General features: G+C 36.4%; 1 protein-coding gene, 1 long non-coding RNA gene and 1 other non-coding gene across 3 annotated transcripts; 1 reads left to right on the forward strand and 2 right to left on the reverse strand.

Annotated features, from left to right (window-relative positions):
• Nucleotides 1–950: 950 nt before the first annotated feature.
• On the forward strand, nt 951–2,542 carry LOC148845390 (inactive protein RESTRICTED TEV MOVEMENT 1-like). Its single transcript, XM_088953443.1, has 3 exons — nt 951–1,160; nt 1,557–1,768; nt 1,912–2,542. The coding sequence occupies exons 1-3, from the start codon at nt 1,136–1,138 to the stop codon at nt 2,233–2,235; spliced, it is 561 nt and encodes a 186-aa protein (XP_088809569.1). The 5' UTR covers nt 951–1,135; the 3' UTR covers nt 2,236–2,542.
• A 6,124-nt stretch (nt 2,543–8,666) lies between these two features.
• LOC148845391 (uncharacterized) lies at nt 8,667–11,131 on the reverse strand. The gene is made up of 2 exons (XR_016101916.1): nt 9,434–11,131; nt 8,667–9,355 (listed from the first exon to the last, which is right to left on the reverse strand). It is a non-coding gene; the product is annotated as an uncharacterized LOC148845391 (long non-coding RNA).
• Nucleotides 10,896–10,998, reverse strand: LOC148845392 (U6 spliceosomal RNA). The gene has a single exon (XR_016102710.1). It is a non-coding gene; the product is annotated as a U6 spliceosomal RNA (small nuclear RNA).
• Nucleotides 11,132–17,530: the final 6,399 nt, after the last annotated feature.

The raw sequence follows: 17,530 nt of genomic DNA on the forward strand, positions 1-17,530 counted from the left end.
GCAACATTGCCAGAGGTGGACGGAAGCAGAGGTGGTGGCGACAACACTGGTGGTCATTCCTCTACCCACCGCTGCTACCGCCACCTCTGTCTCCACCCATATCCGGCAACATTGTCGGAGGTGGAGGCAGAAGTGGGCAAAGGTGGCGGCATTGGACAAAGAAACCACCAATGCTGCCGCCGCTAGCAACTCTGCCTCTGGCCACCTCTGGCAACGTTGCTGGAGGCGGAGGCGGTAGTGGGCGGCAGCAGACGACGGTGGCGGGTGGTGGCATGTGGCGGCGGATGACGGCTCTGGTAAACAAATGGATAGAAGAAGAAGATGAACAGTGTTTTTGCCCTTTATTGATATTATTTTTAAAAAGTTAACATATTTTTTAATTTTTTTAAATATATTACTTTTATTGATATTAAACCCCCAAAAGTTGCCCTTATATGCTATTCCCCTATAATAAACACCCTTATTATCTCCAATATCGGCAATTTTTTAAATACTCAAAACATCTAAAAATTTTAAAATATTCGAAATATCCTTAAAATTGTTAAAAGAAGTAGAGGAGCAGGGAAGTTCGGTCCAAGAATTGAAATCAAATCGGTAGGGGTAATTATACTCCCACCTAGCTAATGCCTTGGAAACCTGGTGGGAAAGAATGAAATTAAATCCAAAAAGAAAAAATAATATTCAAACAAAGGTGTATATGCATTTTAGCATTTATCATGGTTCAGTTGTCAGCTTGTAACGTAAGGGAGAGTAAAGTCTGTTTGGTTAGGTGAGGGAAGGTTTTAGTATTTACGAGAAAAGATGGGGTTTAAGTGCTTATCACCAGGAATAATGGGTGTGAGTAATGACTGCACCACCAGCCTCTAATTAATTAGGCCTGCAGTAGTACTAGTTCTATCTACCATAATAGCTCTTAGTTATAAGTTATGACTAGCTGCACCAGACTATTTGTGATTTACGACTCTCTTCCTTGCTAAGATTTGAATACAGAACAGTCAAACATCAAATGTTGAAGCCTTGAAGCCTGAAGGGTTTTTTTTGTAGCAACGAGAAGCCGAAGAAGAGCGCCTAGAAAGACAATGAACCCACGAAGCCTCCCTACAATGAATTGACCGTCGCATTGCACCGGCTTCTAATGAAAATGGCGACCTCAGCCTCAGGTACGTAGCAACCACCCATATGCGTTGAACAGCTTAAATCCCATTTCTGTTGGGTACTTGCTTTGTAACTTGTCTGTGTATGTGTACATAATTCTACTTCAAAATGGAGGATTTACGATATAGATCGGTCTTTAAGCAGAAGGCGGCCTTTGCCGGCCGGCCATTTTTTCCGTGACCCATCCGGAGCAGTTGGTCCATTTTTGTTCTTCCCGTTACCTACTTTGGAGTCAGAACGGCTTCTCTGTCTCTCAGTCATTATTTTCTAGCTAATCAATGCTTATGTATGCTTAGTTTTAATTGATCCCTACCTACAGTCTGCATGCTTGATTTGAGTCTGTTGAACAATGATAGACTTTATTATTATCTGCTTCTATGTAACTTGGTTTTTGGATTTAGGGGATGACAAGAAGAAACTGGTCAAGGTTGGGCCATATGGAGCTAGAGCCTGTGGTCAGCCCTGGGACGATAGAGACAAAGATGGAATCGCACAAATCTTCATTTGTTATGGAGAGTCTGTCATCAATTCTCTACGATTCAATTACGTGAAGAATGGAAAACTTGAGTTGTCCGATAGATATGGCGGAGATGGTGGATTAAATTTCACCACGGTGAGTAACGGGCCCCATCTGTTTGTTTACTGCTAGTTCAGTAAAAGAAATAAGGATTTGACACTTCATTCTTTTATTTGTTTTTTCAATGCAACCAAACGGAACCTTAATTATATGGCTTCTTGTTAAGTACATGTTTGTAGGTTGATCTTGATTATCCGTCAGAATTTCTTACTTGGGTTAGAGGAAGTTATGATGCAAAATCTGGTCTGGTGTCACTCACATTCGGGACCAATATATCCCAATATGGACCCTTCGGTGGTCGAGAGAGTATGCGGGATTCTTATGTTCTTGTTAATGGAAGGAACAAGGGGGATTCCGAGGATTCGAAATTCTACATTGGAATGGGCAAGCAGCTGGGTGGTTTTGCTGGGTTTCATGGATACTTTCTTGGTGATAATCGTATCCTCTCAATTGGAACTTATATTAAACCAGCTACTGGTAACTGTGGCCTACCTAAGAATTAAACTAATAGAGAGGAAAGAAGAAGAAGAAGAAGACTAGACGATTAGAGGATTTGAATTTTAGTAGGGAAACAAAAGATGGGATTGGGAGGAAATTTGCAAGTTTTATTGCACCATGGTCATGAGGCAAATTAAGTTTCTGAATGAAAACGATGCAGTCACTAAATCAGTACTATACATGCCATGCCAGTTGCACTTGAGGCCAATAAAATTCAATGCAATGTAATACTACTTTGCCCTTTAACCTAAGCACTTGCTGGTTTAATCTTGTCATTTAACTTAATTGAATGGTTGATGAATGGTTTTGGTTTAGTTTTTGCTTCAGGTTTGGTTCTGACAAGTAAAAGGATGTGGAGAGTTGAGGTAGCAAGGAGCAAAGTTATTTGCATGTTTTGGGAGTGACCTATATATATGAAGCAAGTCGGTGTCATCCCGATCGACCCTACTTTATACATATGAGAGCTGAGGGGGAATTAAGAGAGGAGGAAGGTGGAGCAAATTTTGCATTAATTTTTGAGATGCAAAGGTTGCATTGCCAATAAATATAAATGGAATATTAGGATCATCCTGACCTTTTGGATTTTGCACCTCAGACCATATACATCCTAGCTAGTGAACATTAACGTTTCATCCACTTACTACACAATGCTGTGGAAAAGCTGAAAATTTAATACAGCCGCATGGAAATGCAAATTTTTGGTTGAATGTTAAATTGGGCATTACGTACCTTTGCTTCAGATTTTAGCAACTTCTTCCGAAGATTGAGCAAGAGTAGAAACAAAATTTCACTCAAATCATTCATTTGCAGATGTGCAAGCAAATTAACCAGGCTAAGGTAAAGAAAATTCAAGTCAAGCATTCTTTTAGGCAACTCGAATGCTTGACTTGGTTCCTCCTAATGAGTTGACCTAGATCATTGGTCTCATTTGACACAAACTGAGGAAGACGCATCCAAATCGTTTATGTAAAAAACATATCAAATCCTACAGAAAATCAAACCAGAAAACTCATAAATTTTACGCGCATGTCAGATAAATTATGCACCGTTATTCAACATCTTTCTATTGAAAAACTCATCGCATTGCTTAATGAAATAAAACAATTTTTATTAACTTTTGCGTCCATCCAAACAAATAATCAATATTTATGTTTAATAACTCCAAATAAAAATTAAAAGAAATAATATTTAAAAGTAGTATTTTATAAACAAATGGAAAAAATAATCTATCAATTCTACATTTACATCATAAGATGATTTTAATCTCAAGAAATTTATACAAATCAAAATTTATGAAAATAAAATATTAATAATAGAATAATTATCTTAGTACTTAAAATTTATAAATTTGTGCATGATATATATCTTACAACTTTTATATCTTTTTATAATTATTAATTAATATTTTAGTTACATTAAATAACAATATCTCTTTATTTACAAAAAATAAAAATGTATTTACAAAATATTCAAGAATATAATATTAAATTGAATCTACCAAACCCACTAATTTACATTTATATGCATAATAATTTTTAGTTTTAAAAATTTTATAGAAATAAAAGTTTTAATAATAAAATATTAATTTTAATAATTAAAAATTATGAATTTTCATATGCATCTTAGAAAATTTAACACATTTATATATTTTAATCTAAAATTATATAGTTTTATAAATTATTAATTAATTGATCATTTAATTTATATTTGAGAATTTAATATTTGGTTAAATTTTTTTTGTTAAAGTTAAAAATTAAAAATAATTGATATAATAATTAGGATAAATGTAATAGGCGTGCCTTGGACTCTTAATTAATGCATTGTATGATATTTATACATTCAACTATATTAATTATAATATATTTTTATGCACACCATTAAATATATATTTATTGTATATTTATACATTATTTATGGCTATTTGACCTTAAATTTAGTGTTATTAATGTATTTATGAAATTTGTATGTGTTTTCCTAGTGTATCCAAGCATTTCCATTTTTTTTCATTTGTATCCATGCGCTTCCAAAGTATACTTGTATCTGTATCCAAATTGGCCCATAATATCAATACTTTAATCCCTTGGATTAAATTACTAATTAATCAATCCCAACTACCTTCTCTCTCCGACTTACATAAGTGGAGGTGGGTCCCATGAAGTCTATTGTCTATCCTACTAAATCAACTTGATAAGGCCATGTTTGGTTCAATTCTCATTCTTACCCAAGATGAAATTCTAAAATGAACAAGAGTGGGTAAAAACATGTAGAATGACAAAATGCTACTATAAAACAAATGTTTTTTCCTAAAAAATGATTTTTTTTAAGACTAACAAGTGCCTTATGTTTCTCATTTTCATTCTTCAAAAAAGCTTTGTGCCAACAATCATAAACTGTCAGCCTAGTTCTCCAATACCGTCAACATAGATGCTTATTAGTATTGCCCAATGGTCAATGTCCATCGGTGTAAGTTTCCATGGCAATCTGCCAGTAAACATCTATGCTGACACTTTTGTAGACCTAGCATGGCACTTTACAACACTTGGCATAGAATTTCTTTAAACAATGAAATGAGCAAAATAGGGCATGATTATTTTTCATGCTGCAAGCTACCTCATTTTTTGTGCTATAAAATGATTTTTTTTTTCTAAAAAGAATGAAACCCATAGCAACAATTTTGTAAACAAAGCTCTAATGTTATTCATTCTTTGTCTATTCTTGCTCAGGATGAACAAGAATTAAAAGGATGAATCCCACGTCAGCAACCAAACATGGACTATTTCTTACAAAAATATAGGAATCTTGTTTTCAAAGTTTTCACTATTCTGCAATGAACTCTAAAAAGGCCAATTATTTAAACCATTCTATTTTGACTCTGACTTAAGGGGCAAGATTATTTGATGTAACTAGGGGTGAGCATGGGCCGGTTCGGTTTCATGGAAGAACGTGGAACCTACCATGTAGGGGTCGATTCCAGGTTTTTAGAGCTGGAACCTATCCTATGAAGGTCGGTTCTAGCGTTGGTGGTTCTGAGGTCAATTCCAGGGTCTACTTGTTAAACACGTTCTTTTTGTACTCTCCCCCCTTCCAAAAAGAAAATGAAACATGTCCTTTAAAAACTTAATTTTCAATAATGATAATATATAGTTTAAAACTTATATTGTCTTTATTGATTAGATTGAGTAATTTAATATGGAGATTATCATAATATATTAATATATGGTTCAAAATTTGTCATTATAATTTAAGTTTTGTAAATATTACTTTTTACAATATTTATTATACACAATCAAATATTAGAATGAAAATAAATGATCAAATCACTTAAATAATTCAATGGTCAAGTGAGACCATGACTTTTGTAACCATGAGTGCTTGGATTCAAATCTTTACATCCTTAAAAATATTGTAGGGTTTATTTCAAGACCAGATCGGTTCCTAAGATAGTTCCACCAAGGCCAACTAAGGCCATTTCATTTGGTCACTTCGGGTAGGGTAAACCCCTAGACCATGAAACTGACCTAGGTAGGAATCAGTTTCAAAAATTTGGAACCAAGCCCCACCCGATTGGGTAGGGTCAGTTCACGACCAGTTTGAGATCAATTCTATTCGCTTCCAGGTATTCTCACCCCTACATGTAACCCAGTACCCTACGAAATCAAATCTGTAGTAATAGGATACCAGCACTAAACCTGGTGCGAAAAAAAAGATACCCTGCCCAGTGTCTCAGCCTCAAAACCATTAACTGCTTAGCGCCAGAGTTATATGGGGGGGGGGGGGGTTAAACTTGATAAAAGACGATGCTCTTCCCAAGATTCTATGCATCAACCTCTACAGAGAGGTGAAAGAAGCCTTGAAGGGGGTTGTTTTTAAGAGAAGCTGAAGACTACCACCAACCAACCCAAGAAGCCTCTCTACGATTAATCCAAAGGTCACATTCCAAAAGCTCCAAGCGAAAATGGCGACCAGCTCAGGTACCACGTTGCAGTGAATCTCTTAAATCTCATCCGTTGTTCAGCCATTGGACATTGTTTAAATTCTTCCGGCAACTCCACCTCTCAATGACTCAATGCTTATGTCTGTGTCTGCTGTTTATTGTTTTAGTCTACAATCTACATGCTTGAATTCGAGTCCATGGAGAATAGACGAATTGCCATTATTTACTATCCAACTTGGTTCTGGTTCTTGGGTTTATTTGTGCACAGTGGTTCAGAAGTAGAGAAGAACCAACAGCTTAAGATTGGGCCATACGGTTATTATTTCGAACCACTTCACGGGATAATCGTGGGCAAGGTGAAATTGCACAAATCTTTAATTCTCATGGAACCTCTGTTATCAACACCCTCCAATTCAATTACACTTGGTGGTGGATTAACTTCTTTGTTTACTAACGTTCTTCCTTTCATGTTATTTTCCGGTCATTGTGTTTTGTTTTTCAAAGGACTGTGTTTAGAATCAGATATGTTGAACTTGCTGAGGCAGAATTGAGCTTGAGCCTTGTCAAAGCTTGACCGTACCGATGACAGCCATGCAGGAAGAATTACATGGTGCCAGCTGAGACGGATTGATTCCAATCTGTGCCTCACACCATGGTTTTTAAAAACGAACCGGTCAGGGGTCTGGTTACCGATTTGAATGGTCTGACTGTTTGCCCAAACAGTCGGTCCGTTCTGACAAAAAATTAAAAAATTGAAAAACGGTTAAAACTATTCGAATGGTTAACCAGCCGGTTCAGCAGTTTATTGACCAAAATCAATAGTTTTGGGAGAAAAAAGTGGCTTTGAAGGAAAACGGAACCGGTCAAGTGACCGATTCCTGGTTTTTCCGGTCCGACCATCTCATCCGGTCTGGTTTTGAAAACAGTGCCTTACACCATATTGCTCTTGCAAAGGAGCATTGAAAGATAAAGCGGAATGTGGTTTCCTTCTGTTTGCAAAAACAGTAGATCCATGAATACCTTAAATTAGATTAAAGGTCATTTTATCATGCTAGTTCTCCTTGTAGACAATATTTAGGTGGCTAGTCCATGGTACCCCAGCATTGACTTTCTACACACACAAGTAGTGGAAAAGTATTTCAATCACAGAAAAACAGGAGGTTCCGGTATATTCTCATATATGCTATCTCATATCAGATGCATTGAAGGATATCAGCATTCAGTAGTCAGTTTAGGCACAGGGAATCCGAAGTATCTTGTAATGTCTCATCTCATTTGATTAAAAATCAAAAGAGCAATATCAGATTCAATCTCACTTCATTGCATTGAGTACCAGTTCTGCAAAATTGGGGCCCTTGCGTGGTGCAATGGTAAAATCTCAGGTTGACAAGTGTGAAAAAATGGCCTAATCCACCCTTACCAAGACTCTCGATAGCCAAATCAACAATGAGGAACGACCCTTATCTATTTCACAAAATCAGATTCAAACATTTCAAATTCTCAAAAAATGGGTCTCCTCACAATACAATCAATAGAATTTGGCATCTGTGAATAGCATTAGACACTATACAATCAATAGACTTCGGCAAATTTTCAATTACCTACCAGACGGTTGGACCGGAAAAACCGGGAACCAGTCACCTAATTGGTTCAGGTTTTCTCCAAAACCGTTGATTTTGGTCAGCAAACCGCCGAACCGGCCGATTAAGCGTTCAAACGGTTTTGACCATTTTTCAAAATTTTCAATTGTTTTATTTTTTTGTCAGAACTGGCCAACCATTCGGGTCAAATGGTCGGACCGTTTAAACCAGTAACTGGACCCCTGACCGATTCGGTTTTAAAAACCATGATTTGGAAACTACTCAGAAGGCCAGAGCCATCATTATCATCATCATTATCATCATCATCATCCAAGCCTTATCCCAACTATATGGGGTCAGCTACATGAATCCTGATTCACCATTCTGTTCCATTTAATGCCACATCTCTTGTTAAATTATTCGTGCTTAAATCATTTCTTTCTATTTGCACCCATTTCCTTTTTGGTCTAACCCTAGCCCTTCTAGCCCCTTCAACCAGCAGCAAATCACTTCTTACAAGTGCAGTTGATGGTCTTCTATGCACATGACCAAACCATCTCGGTCTGCTTTCTCTCATCTTATCACCTATTGAAGATACTCCTAGGTTCCTTCGAATGACTGCACTTCTAATCCTATTCCTTCTAGTTTTTCCATTTATCCATCTGCATACTCAAATCTGCCACACATTCTTAGACGGTTTTTTTTGACAGCCCAACGCTCTACTCGATACAACATGGTTGGCTTTACAATTATTTTACAGAATTTTCATTTTATATAAGTGGTATTCGCCTATCACATAAAACTTCAGAACAATGCTGATTTTCCATTGCATTAGAGAGTACAACTTCATTAAAGATGGAGTTGCTTCCTGTTTCAAAGAAATGAGTTCATTTCAGGACTTCAAGAAACGGATACACTTCCATTTTTCTTAATAACCATAAATGAATTTATTTTAGATGATGAAATTGTGTTGTTACAAAAAACGAAAATGAAATAATCTCACATGGCTTGAAAATGCAGGTGGAAAATGTACCACAAAAACTCTATTCATACTTACATGATTACATCTAGTAAAACTCATTTTTATAACTTAACATAGCTAGCTGCCCAAGAGTGCAAGTCCACCTAAGAGATTCCTAACCCCCACCCCTGCTGGCATCCTCTTCCAAATGAAAGAAACAGGTAAAACAAAGGAAGATGAACGCATGGAAACAATACAAAGGAAAAGCAAGAGAATAAATAATAAATGACTATGCTCAACCGATTTAACTATCAAAAAGAATGAGAAATATCTTTGGATCCTTCCTTTTCTCTCATAGATTCACCATTCTACATTACACTTCTCCAAGGAAAGTTCTGTCTCAAGAAGTTCAACCTTTGTAATTCTTTTTTCTCCCCCCTACTGCTCTTTTGTTGAATGATAGTGAAATTTCCAAAGATGATCATTAAGAAACCTCATACAAATCTCACATAGCCAGACCAATCAGCTAAATTCCCAAGGCAAAAAAGAAATTGCAACTGACAAGTAAGAGTAGTGACAGAAGGGCAGTTATTTTCTGAACTTTCCCAAAAATAGCCATGGTTCTCCAGGCAATAAGCCCATAGTTGCTTCTGTAACAAATTATGTAAAGTGGTTAAATCAGGACTTGGGTCTATGTGTCTGATAGTTGAGTAAGATTCCTAAATTACCAGGAATCTTCCATGAGGGAACTTTTCTCTGAGGCTCAAAAGGAACACTCCCATCACCTGGGTTCCCCTCTCTCAACCATTGTTCATGAAACAAGTTCCAAACCAAAAGAAAACATGCCATATGTCAAGGTAAATGCTTCACTTATGTGAATTTTTAAATTAAAAATAAAGACTTCAGTAGGACTCCTAGACAAGTTGCGGAGCATATTGGAACTTACGTGAACACATAACTAATTAATCTGGATAGTCCCACAACTTCTGGACTAAATGGATTGACCAAATATTTTCTTCACATGGCAAACATACATGGGATAATCCAGTGGGCTTCCCTACTGGGCACAGACCTTTTTCCACATACAACAAATAGATAGTAAATAGACATAGAAAGATGATGATGTTGAATATCAGAATATAAGGTTTTGAACCTTTATATATAATCAAGGTCTTACTGCTGAAATGATATTGTGCTGGTCAGAGACCAAGTCATCACAAATAAACTTGGTTAGACAGACAGGACTTAAAAGATCATACGAGATAAGCATAAAAGCTGAAAGAGAATTCAATGCCAGTGATGCCTACATTAAAGGCCCATTACCAGTCGAGCTTTTGGCAGTGAAAATCATAAGAGAACTTTCAATGCTCAAGTCCCTAATATGTTTCATTACTTAATTGTCTAAGAGAAAGAAAAGCCACAAAGGATTATGACTAGAAACTTGTTTAGTATGCCACAAATTAAACAAAGTCAGCAAAAGCTAATATAGCTTTTACTATTGTCACGCTTGCCAGCCCAAAATTTTACTATTGCATTAAGAGGAGCCCCTTGCCAACATGATTTCTCAGTTTTTGGTATTCTAGAGCTGGGAGAACTTGTCAAGCAGAACAGCATAACGCCAATAGATCTTATATTCTTAGCAGAAGGCAAATAAAGTAAATAAACAGATACCAAGAACGGAGAACATCAATGTAAATTAATACATTTCATATTTTTTGAACATTATTTATCTTTTCCACCAGAAAAGGGAAAAGCATGGATTTCTGGACGAGAACAATATTAGTGTCAAAACAGAAACGCAGAACAGGAAAAATTCAAAGAATTTCAAGTTCCACACAACTTTGACTTTAGGAAAAAATTGCAGAAAAAAGAACGCTTTCAATCTTGTTACTCACAAATTCTGAAAGAGGTACAAGAAAGCCAAAAAGAAAAACTTACCCAAAATCGTTTTCAAACAAAACCCAGAAGGTCAGTAGTCTGTTGTTTCAAGCCCTAAAAGCATAGATTTTTGGACGAGAAAGCATAGAACGCTGTCAATCTTGTTACTCACAAATTCAGATTTGTGGTCAGTGGTTTCAAGCCCTGAAGGCATAGATTTTTGGACGAGAACAATATCTACCACGAGCAGAAATGCAGGAAAAGGAAAAATGTCAAAAGTTCCAGAACATCGATTCAGGGGGAAATTGGAAAAAAAATTTGGACCATTTCTCGATTTGTGCGTGTCATCCTTGCGCAGGGGCCATGCTAATCTTCTCTGTATCGTTCCAATTTTATCGGATGTCTTCGAAAAGACGACCACATTGTGAAGTCGTTGCTAAATTAACCCTACCACTTCTTTGAAACTAAACAATGTGGGATGCGGCTACGCTTCTACATGTAAATAATTAAAACGGAAAAGTACTGACAGATCTAATGCAGATTTTTTATATCCTTTGCAAAGCTATAAATATTCAAAATGGCAATAACCCACATTCTATGCACCAATACTCGGTCAATTGCCATCAATTCCGATATGGTACCTATTTCTATTAAACTTCGAGCCTACAAATTCTGACCTTGGGTTAAACAGTCATTCTCCCTAACTACAAACCCAGGCAACTTTTTTTTTTTTTTGGCAAAAAGCATTTCATTCAAATTGAGAAAGATACATGATTGGATAGTAAAGAGTTATAGTGCAACTTTAGTTGGCCCTTACATGAAACATAAGCAAAAAGGTGGGCCATTTGGTTATATTGTTTGTAAATATGCACAAAATATACAGATCCAAAAGAAGAAATTAGTCTTTTAAGATGATCTCTATGTAACTGTTCTATCCATTGAGATGGTCAGTCATCTTTTGCAAAATTTACAAATGCTTCATTGTCTAAATATACCAAAAGGTGAGTGATATTATTTGTTAGTGCTACCTTCAACCCTCCTAGAAGGGTTTGAACTTCCGCATCATAGCTGTTGATTGCCCAACAAAGTGTGCCTTCTGCAATGGTGATCTGCTTTCTAGAATGTTGGATGATGAACCCTCGTCCTGCATTACCAGAAACTGGACCAAAAGAACCATCAATGAAAAGTGTAGACATGTTGTTTTGGGGAGGATAGTGTGAGTGCAGCTCAGCTTGAGGTCGAGGTGAGATCACTTCCAAAGAGGATTGTAAGGTTGTCTAAACCAGTTGTTTTGGATCTGGTGTCGCATTCTCAAATAAACTTTTTTTTCGAACTTTCCAAATGTGATAACTGATGATGCTAAAATAACTTAAGCTTACCAAAGCCTTTTGTTTACCATGGTGTGTATTTAGGTTGTGATACCAGTCAACTATGATGGAATGAATGGACCGACTATGAATGGATGATGGATTTAATCCAATTTGAGCATCATACCAAATTGCTCGAACAGATGAACATTGGAAGAAGAGTGATGTATCGTTTCTTCATGGAGCTTACAGAAAATGCAAAGCTTCTCTGATTCATTTAACCAAGTAACACATTTGTTTTTGGTAAGAAGTCCATCCCACACAAATTTCCAAAGGAATATTTGGAGTCGGTAGGGTACTTTAAAGAAAGGAGTTGAAGCTCCCCAATGATGCAAAGTGATGATAGGCTGATTTAATAGAGTAAATACCTGTAGTATTGCACTTCCAAATAAGAAGATCAGTGGGTTGGCTAGGCTCAGGAGTAATGCATAGGATGTGGCTGATAGTGGACTCATGAAAAAGCTAATGTAATTTTGGTAGATTCCATCGGTATTGGTTTAACAATTCCGAAACCATCATGCTTCTTGTATTAGAGATGCTGTTGATTCTTTCAGATGTGGCACGCTCCCTGACAGAGTGGGTATCCAAGGATCCATAGCTGTTATGATGGAGCCACTATTTTTAACTGACCACAGGAGATTAGGTTGCAGCTGTTTTACCAATTGGTGAGCTTACTGCTACAGTGGGAGCTATTATGACCTTTTTTAGCGGCAAATAGTGATGTATGGGAAAAATATTTAACTTTGATTTGCTTACTCCAGATATCAGATTGTTTGCTAGTAGTCTCCAAATTTGTTTTTCAAACATGGCTTTGTTCATGGCACTGTATAATCTAAATCCCAAACCTCCTTGCTTCTTTGGTTGACAAATTTTACTCCAAGAGTGTATGTTGAGAGGTTTTATTTGAATATCACCCCACCAAAATGATCTAGTCATTTTGTCTAGCTTGGAGCACGTTGTTTGAGGAAGAATTGATGTAGTCATGGAGTAGACTAGGATGAATTGTAGTACGGATTTGACTAAGGTAATTCTTCCTACTTTTGATAAAAGTTTTGAACTCTAAGATTTTGTCTTGTAGAGATCCTCTCAATGATCCCTTTGTGTGAGGAGTGGTAGTGGGTATTTACATCAACTTGTGTGCCAAAGAATTTAGTGTCAATCAGAGAGTTGGATACATGCAGGATATGAGAGAAAATTCTTCTTATTTTTTGTCTTGACATAGATTCAAAGGAATTTAATGAGCTGACAAGGGATTTTACTTTCTCAACTTCAGCTTTGTAGAAAATGATGCAGTCATCAACAAAAAAGAGATGAGTGATAGGTGGACCATTCTGACTAATTTGCACCCTTCAAGTTGACCCAATGATGCAGCTTTGTTTAGAAGTTGGGCGAGAACCTCCATGCCTATAATGAATAGGTAGGGAAAGATGAGATCGCCTTGTCTTACCCTTCCCTTCAGAGAGAAGTGTTCACGAGACTCACCAACTATTTTGACGGAGAATGATGCAGTGGGCATGCACTGGTACAACATGTTAATACCATTTGTCTGGAAAGTTCATCTTTTTAACACATGATATAAAAAAGACCAATTCATTCTATCAAATGCCTTGGACATGTCTAATTTGAGAACAGTATATCGTTTACCTCTTGTTTGGAGCTTCATCTTCCTTTACCAACCCATTCAGTAACAATTCTGTATTAAAGAATTTCAGTACTATGGAGAAGATGTCTTAGCCAATCATGTCCCAGAAATGTTGAAAAAAGAAGGGGGTAAAACCATTGGGCCAGGAGCTTTATGAGAGTTGAATTGTTTGACCACCTTGGTCAGCTCTTCAAAAGAAGGAATTAGCGGAGAGTCTTGGTCCTGGGATTATCTAGAAAACTTGGATCAAAATCTTCTTGTTGACCTCCCACCTCCAAAAGAGCTTGCTTAAATAATTGTACGAGGGATGTACGGCTTGAGGTCCAAGAGTCATCACGACATTTTAGCCAATCAATGTTGTTGTTGAAGTATTTAAAATTTGCTATGTGGTGAAAAAATTTTATATTTCTATCACCTTCTTTGAGCCACAGTTCCCTTGACTTGACTCTCCACCAATAATTGTATTGATTGGTGAGTGACTGGAGCTCACTTTGCTCATCATCATTTAAAGCTCTCATTTGCAGTGTTGAGATTTGATCAGCAATTTACTGTATATGTCTTTGTATCTGTCCAAATTGATTTTTGTTCCAGCTTTTGAGAGCGAATTTGCAAGACTTCAGCTTGGTGATGACTTGATGTGCAGGGGAGCCATGTATGAGTTGGTTTTAGGAGTTAGAGATGATTTATTTACAATCAGGATGTTCTAAGCATTGGCTTGGCTAAAACGCCAGGAACCCAAACTAGAGCTCCGTTTGATATCCAATTTCCTTGTATCCATTGTGCATGACGAGATCTCGTTACAAATTTTCATTGTTTACTCAAAAGGGTTGGGGGAAATTAGACCATCAACGAGTCAAGCTAGATTGGTCCGAGGAATAGAGAAAGAATTTGACGGAGGATTATGGGCCAAAATTTGGCCTGGAAATTGGCTTGAACTGGATCAAACAATTTGACGGAGGAATGAATTGGTTGACTGAATGTGGGACACTATTAACTATCTCAACTGGGTTCAATATCGTTATCTTGGTTCTAAGCTCGCCCAGGCTGCCTTGACCATGATGCTGAGCAAATGTAGGCATGAACTCAGACAGACCATAATCCGAACCAATAGAATAGAGCACAGGCAAGGATCAAAATTATTTTTTTCCTTTTTTTTTTTTTAATTTTATAAGCATTAGACGGATGGACATCCCAAAGTTTAGAATATCTATATATACTTTCTTTAATCCATGTGTATTTGAGTGCACCTATCTTCCTGGGTAGGAATGTTAGAGTCATTATGGTTTGAATTGGATTGCAAAAGTTTATTATATTTTCCTTCATTCATTTATATATTTTGTTATACTTGAAAATTTGTATCTGGGTTTTGGTCAGGTTTGTTGGCAATTTTTTATACTTGTATCAATTTCTTGAATGAATGAAATATACTTTAAACCTTAAATTAAAAAAAAAAGGACTTGAATATATTAACTCCAATCAATAATGTTCAAAGTATCGACAAAATTCGCCCACCTTATATCATTCATATCATATCATATAATTTGGGTATCCAATACATCAGTTTATAGTTGTTTTCAGGAATCCTACTTTTTTATTGATTAAATAATACATAAACAAATATAAAAATGAAATTTGAAAAACAACTAAAAAAATGTGTGGCAAAAAAAGTATCAATACACCCTTGCTGATACATTTGGGTGTATTGATACTTTAAACCATGATTCCAATAAATTAAAATAGATTTTAATAATTTGAAAATTACCTATAATGCAAAGATTTAGTTTGATTATCCGTGTTGCATCAGAGATCGCAACATAAATATTGGAGTTGCTTCCAATTTCAAAGAAAAAGATAAAAATTAGGTCTGTTAATGGATTGGGTCTAAAATTAGTTCTGAACCGATTATCAATTGGGAGAAAATAATAGACTCAAAATCATCCCGGTTAATAATCAGGTCTATAAGGTCTGATGGACTCAATTATACTAAAAACTATATTTGTTAATTTAAACAATAATCAGGTCTATAAGGTCTGAGTGTTTTCTCTCCCTCTCGCCGTCTGGGTGAGTTTTTCCTCCCCCCTCCCCTTTCAATCGACACCCCCTTCCTTCCCATTAGTCATGGATTCATCATCAGAAGCATCCATAGAGGTCTCACGCACAGAATTTGTGTTTCTTCTTCCCAAGAATGGAACAGATCCTTAGTGGTCAAGATTTTGACTGATAAAGAGATCAACCTTCTGGGCTTACGAGAAGGCCTAGAAGCCGCTTGGCACATAAACCCAAATGCATGCATGCCTTCTTGATTAAATTTCCCTCTGGAGTGGAGAGGAATACAATTGCTGACAACGGACCTTGAACGTTTGATGAAGATGTTATGACCACCACGGAGAACTGCTTACCTGATATGGCCCCTTCCTCTTGCTGCCTGAATCACATTTTAGTCTTGAATTCTTTAAGACTCATCTGGGAAGGAATACAAATACAAATATATACAGTATAAATATATCCAAAATAATACTGTTTTTTTGTAATCTGAATATTTTTTATGAAGTTTTTTTTTTTGGCGTAAGAAAAGAAGCCGAAGAGGAGCACGCACACGCCCACGCCTAGCTAGAAATTAAGCCAATGAACCCACGAAGCTTCTCTACAAATACAATACAATTAATTCACCAAATTATTAATAACATTTCATCTTTTGAGGTGTTAATAAATTTTGTCTTTCATTCTTACAAGAAAATACAGAGCTTGTCATCATAAATGACAAACCATCAACATCGTCACATTCCACCGGTGACATACAGCATGAGAAAGACGAGGGAATTTCAATTTTGGGTATTTGATGAACAGTTTCATTGTGAATTCCTTGTCCCATCGTGCCCATTCAAGCATCGATTATATGAGCAAGCTTAGTGCTAGTCATGCATGAATTTGGCTTTGGTATGTGGAGAGGAAGCCAAGGATCCTCGTAAATATTAGTTTCCAGGTCACTTCATATGAGAATTTCTATCCCTCCTTTAATAATACATTTTTCATGTCCACCATGCATTTCCAAGTATAGGAGTTTGATACTTTTTTACAAACAGTACTCCAAAAAGACGAAGTTGAGTCCAAGTACTTGAGGGTAATGAGTGGTGCCCATAAGCTTTCTTTTCCTGTTAAAAATCTCCATTCTAGTTTCATTAGAAAAATTGTGATCCTGTCAGTCGCATCATAGAAACCCCACCCGCCCTGGTCCTTACTCTTTACAAGGCTATTCCAGCTCCTTTTGAGAAAGGATTATTTGAGAATCCCTAATTTATGAATAGGTTAATGCTTTGTTGGTCTTATCCTTATGTAATGATTTTTGTATCTTTGAGTCTTGTTTTGGTTTGGGTTGAGAGGGGTGAGTTTGTGTGCTACTTTGTTAGGTCTTAGGACAACGCAGGTTATGTCCTTTTTTGTATCTATTTTCCTCCCCTATTATGGTTAATAAAATCTAAGGTGGTCGCCCCTTTCCTAGGAATAAATTTAGTAGTTTGAAAAATAAATAAATAATATAACCTAACCCTTGAAGGTGCCATCTAGTTTGCTAGTAAGGTCCATGGTTGGTCATAGGTGCCATCTAGAGTTGCCCCATCCCAATTTCTCTCTCTCTTTTTTTTTTTTTTTTTTTGCTTTTCTTTTTTTAATCCATGTCATTGTACATGCAAAGCAATGAACAGGGTTAACCCATTCCAGCCAAGTTCGGTTTTTTTTTTATATCAATCCCCTATTATAATCCTTGATCTTACCTTCCATCCGATATGTGTATATCAAGTCAAAGAATTTTCTCCCTTTTTTCAATTTTTATTTTTTAATTCTATGTCATTTTTAAATAACCAATGAGATACTCTCCTCCATAAAATAATACCTAAAATATCTCTTTCTCTCCCACATGGGTTCCTAATAACCTAGATGGT

This window comes from Nelumbo lutea, chromosome 7, assembly GCF_056320005.1.
Source record: "Nelumbo lutea isolate HS-2025 chromosome 7, American lotus-T2T, whole genome shotgun sequence".
Classification (NCBI taxonomy): Eukaryota; Viridiplantae; Streptophyta; class Magnoliopsida; order Proteales; family Nelumbonaceae; genus Nelumbo; species Nelumbo lutea.

Excerpts from the sequence above, each read along its gene's own strand:
- LOC148845390 (XM_088953443.1), top strand. The coding sequence starts at position 1,136 with ATGAAAATGGCGACCTCAGCCTCAG. Across the intron at positions 1,161-1,556 it reads AATGGCGACCTCAGCCTCAG|GGGATGACAAGAAGAAACTG; the intron begins GTACGTAGCAAC and ends TTTTGGATTTAG. Across the intron at positions 1,769-1,911 it reads GTGGATTAAATTTCACCACG|GTTGATCTTGATTATCCGTC; the intron begins GTGAGTAACGGG and ends ACATGTTTGTAG.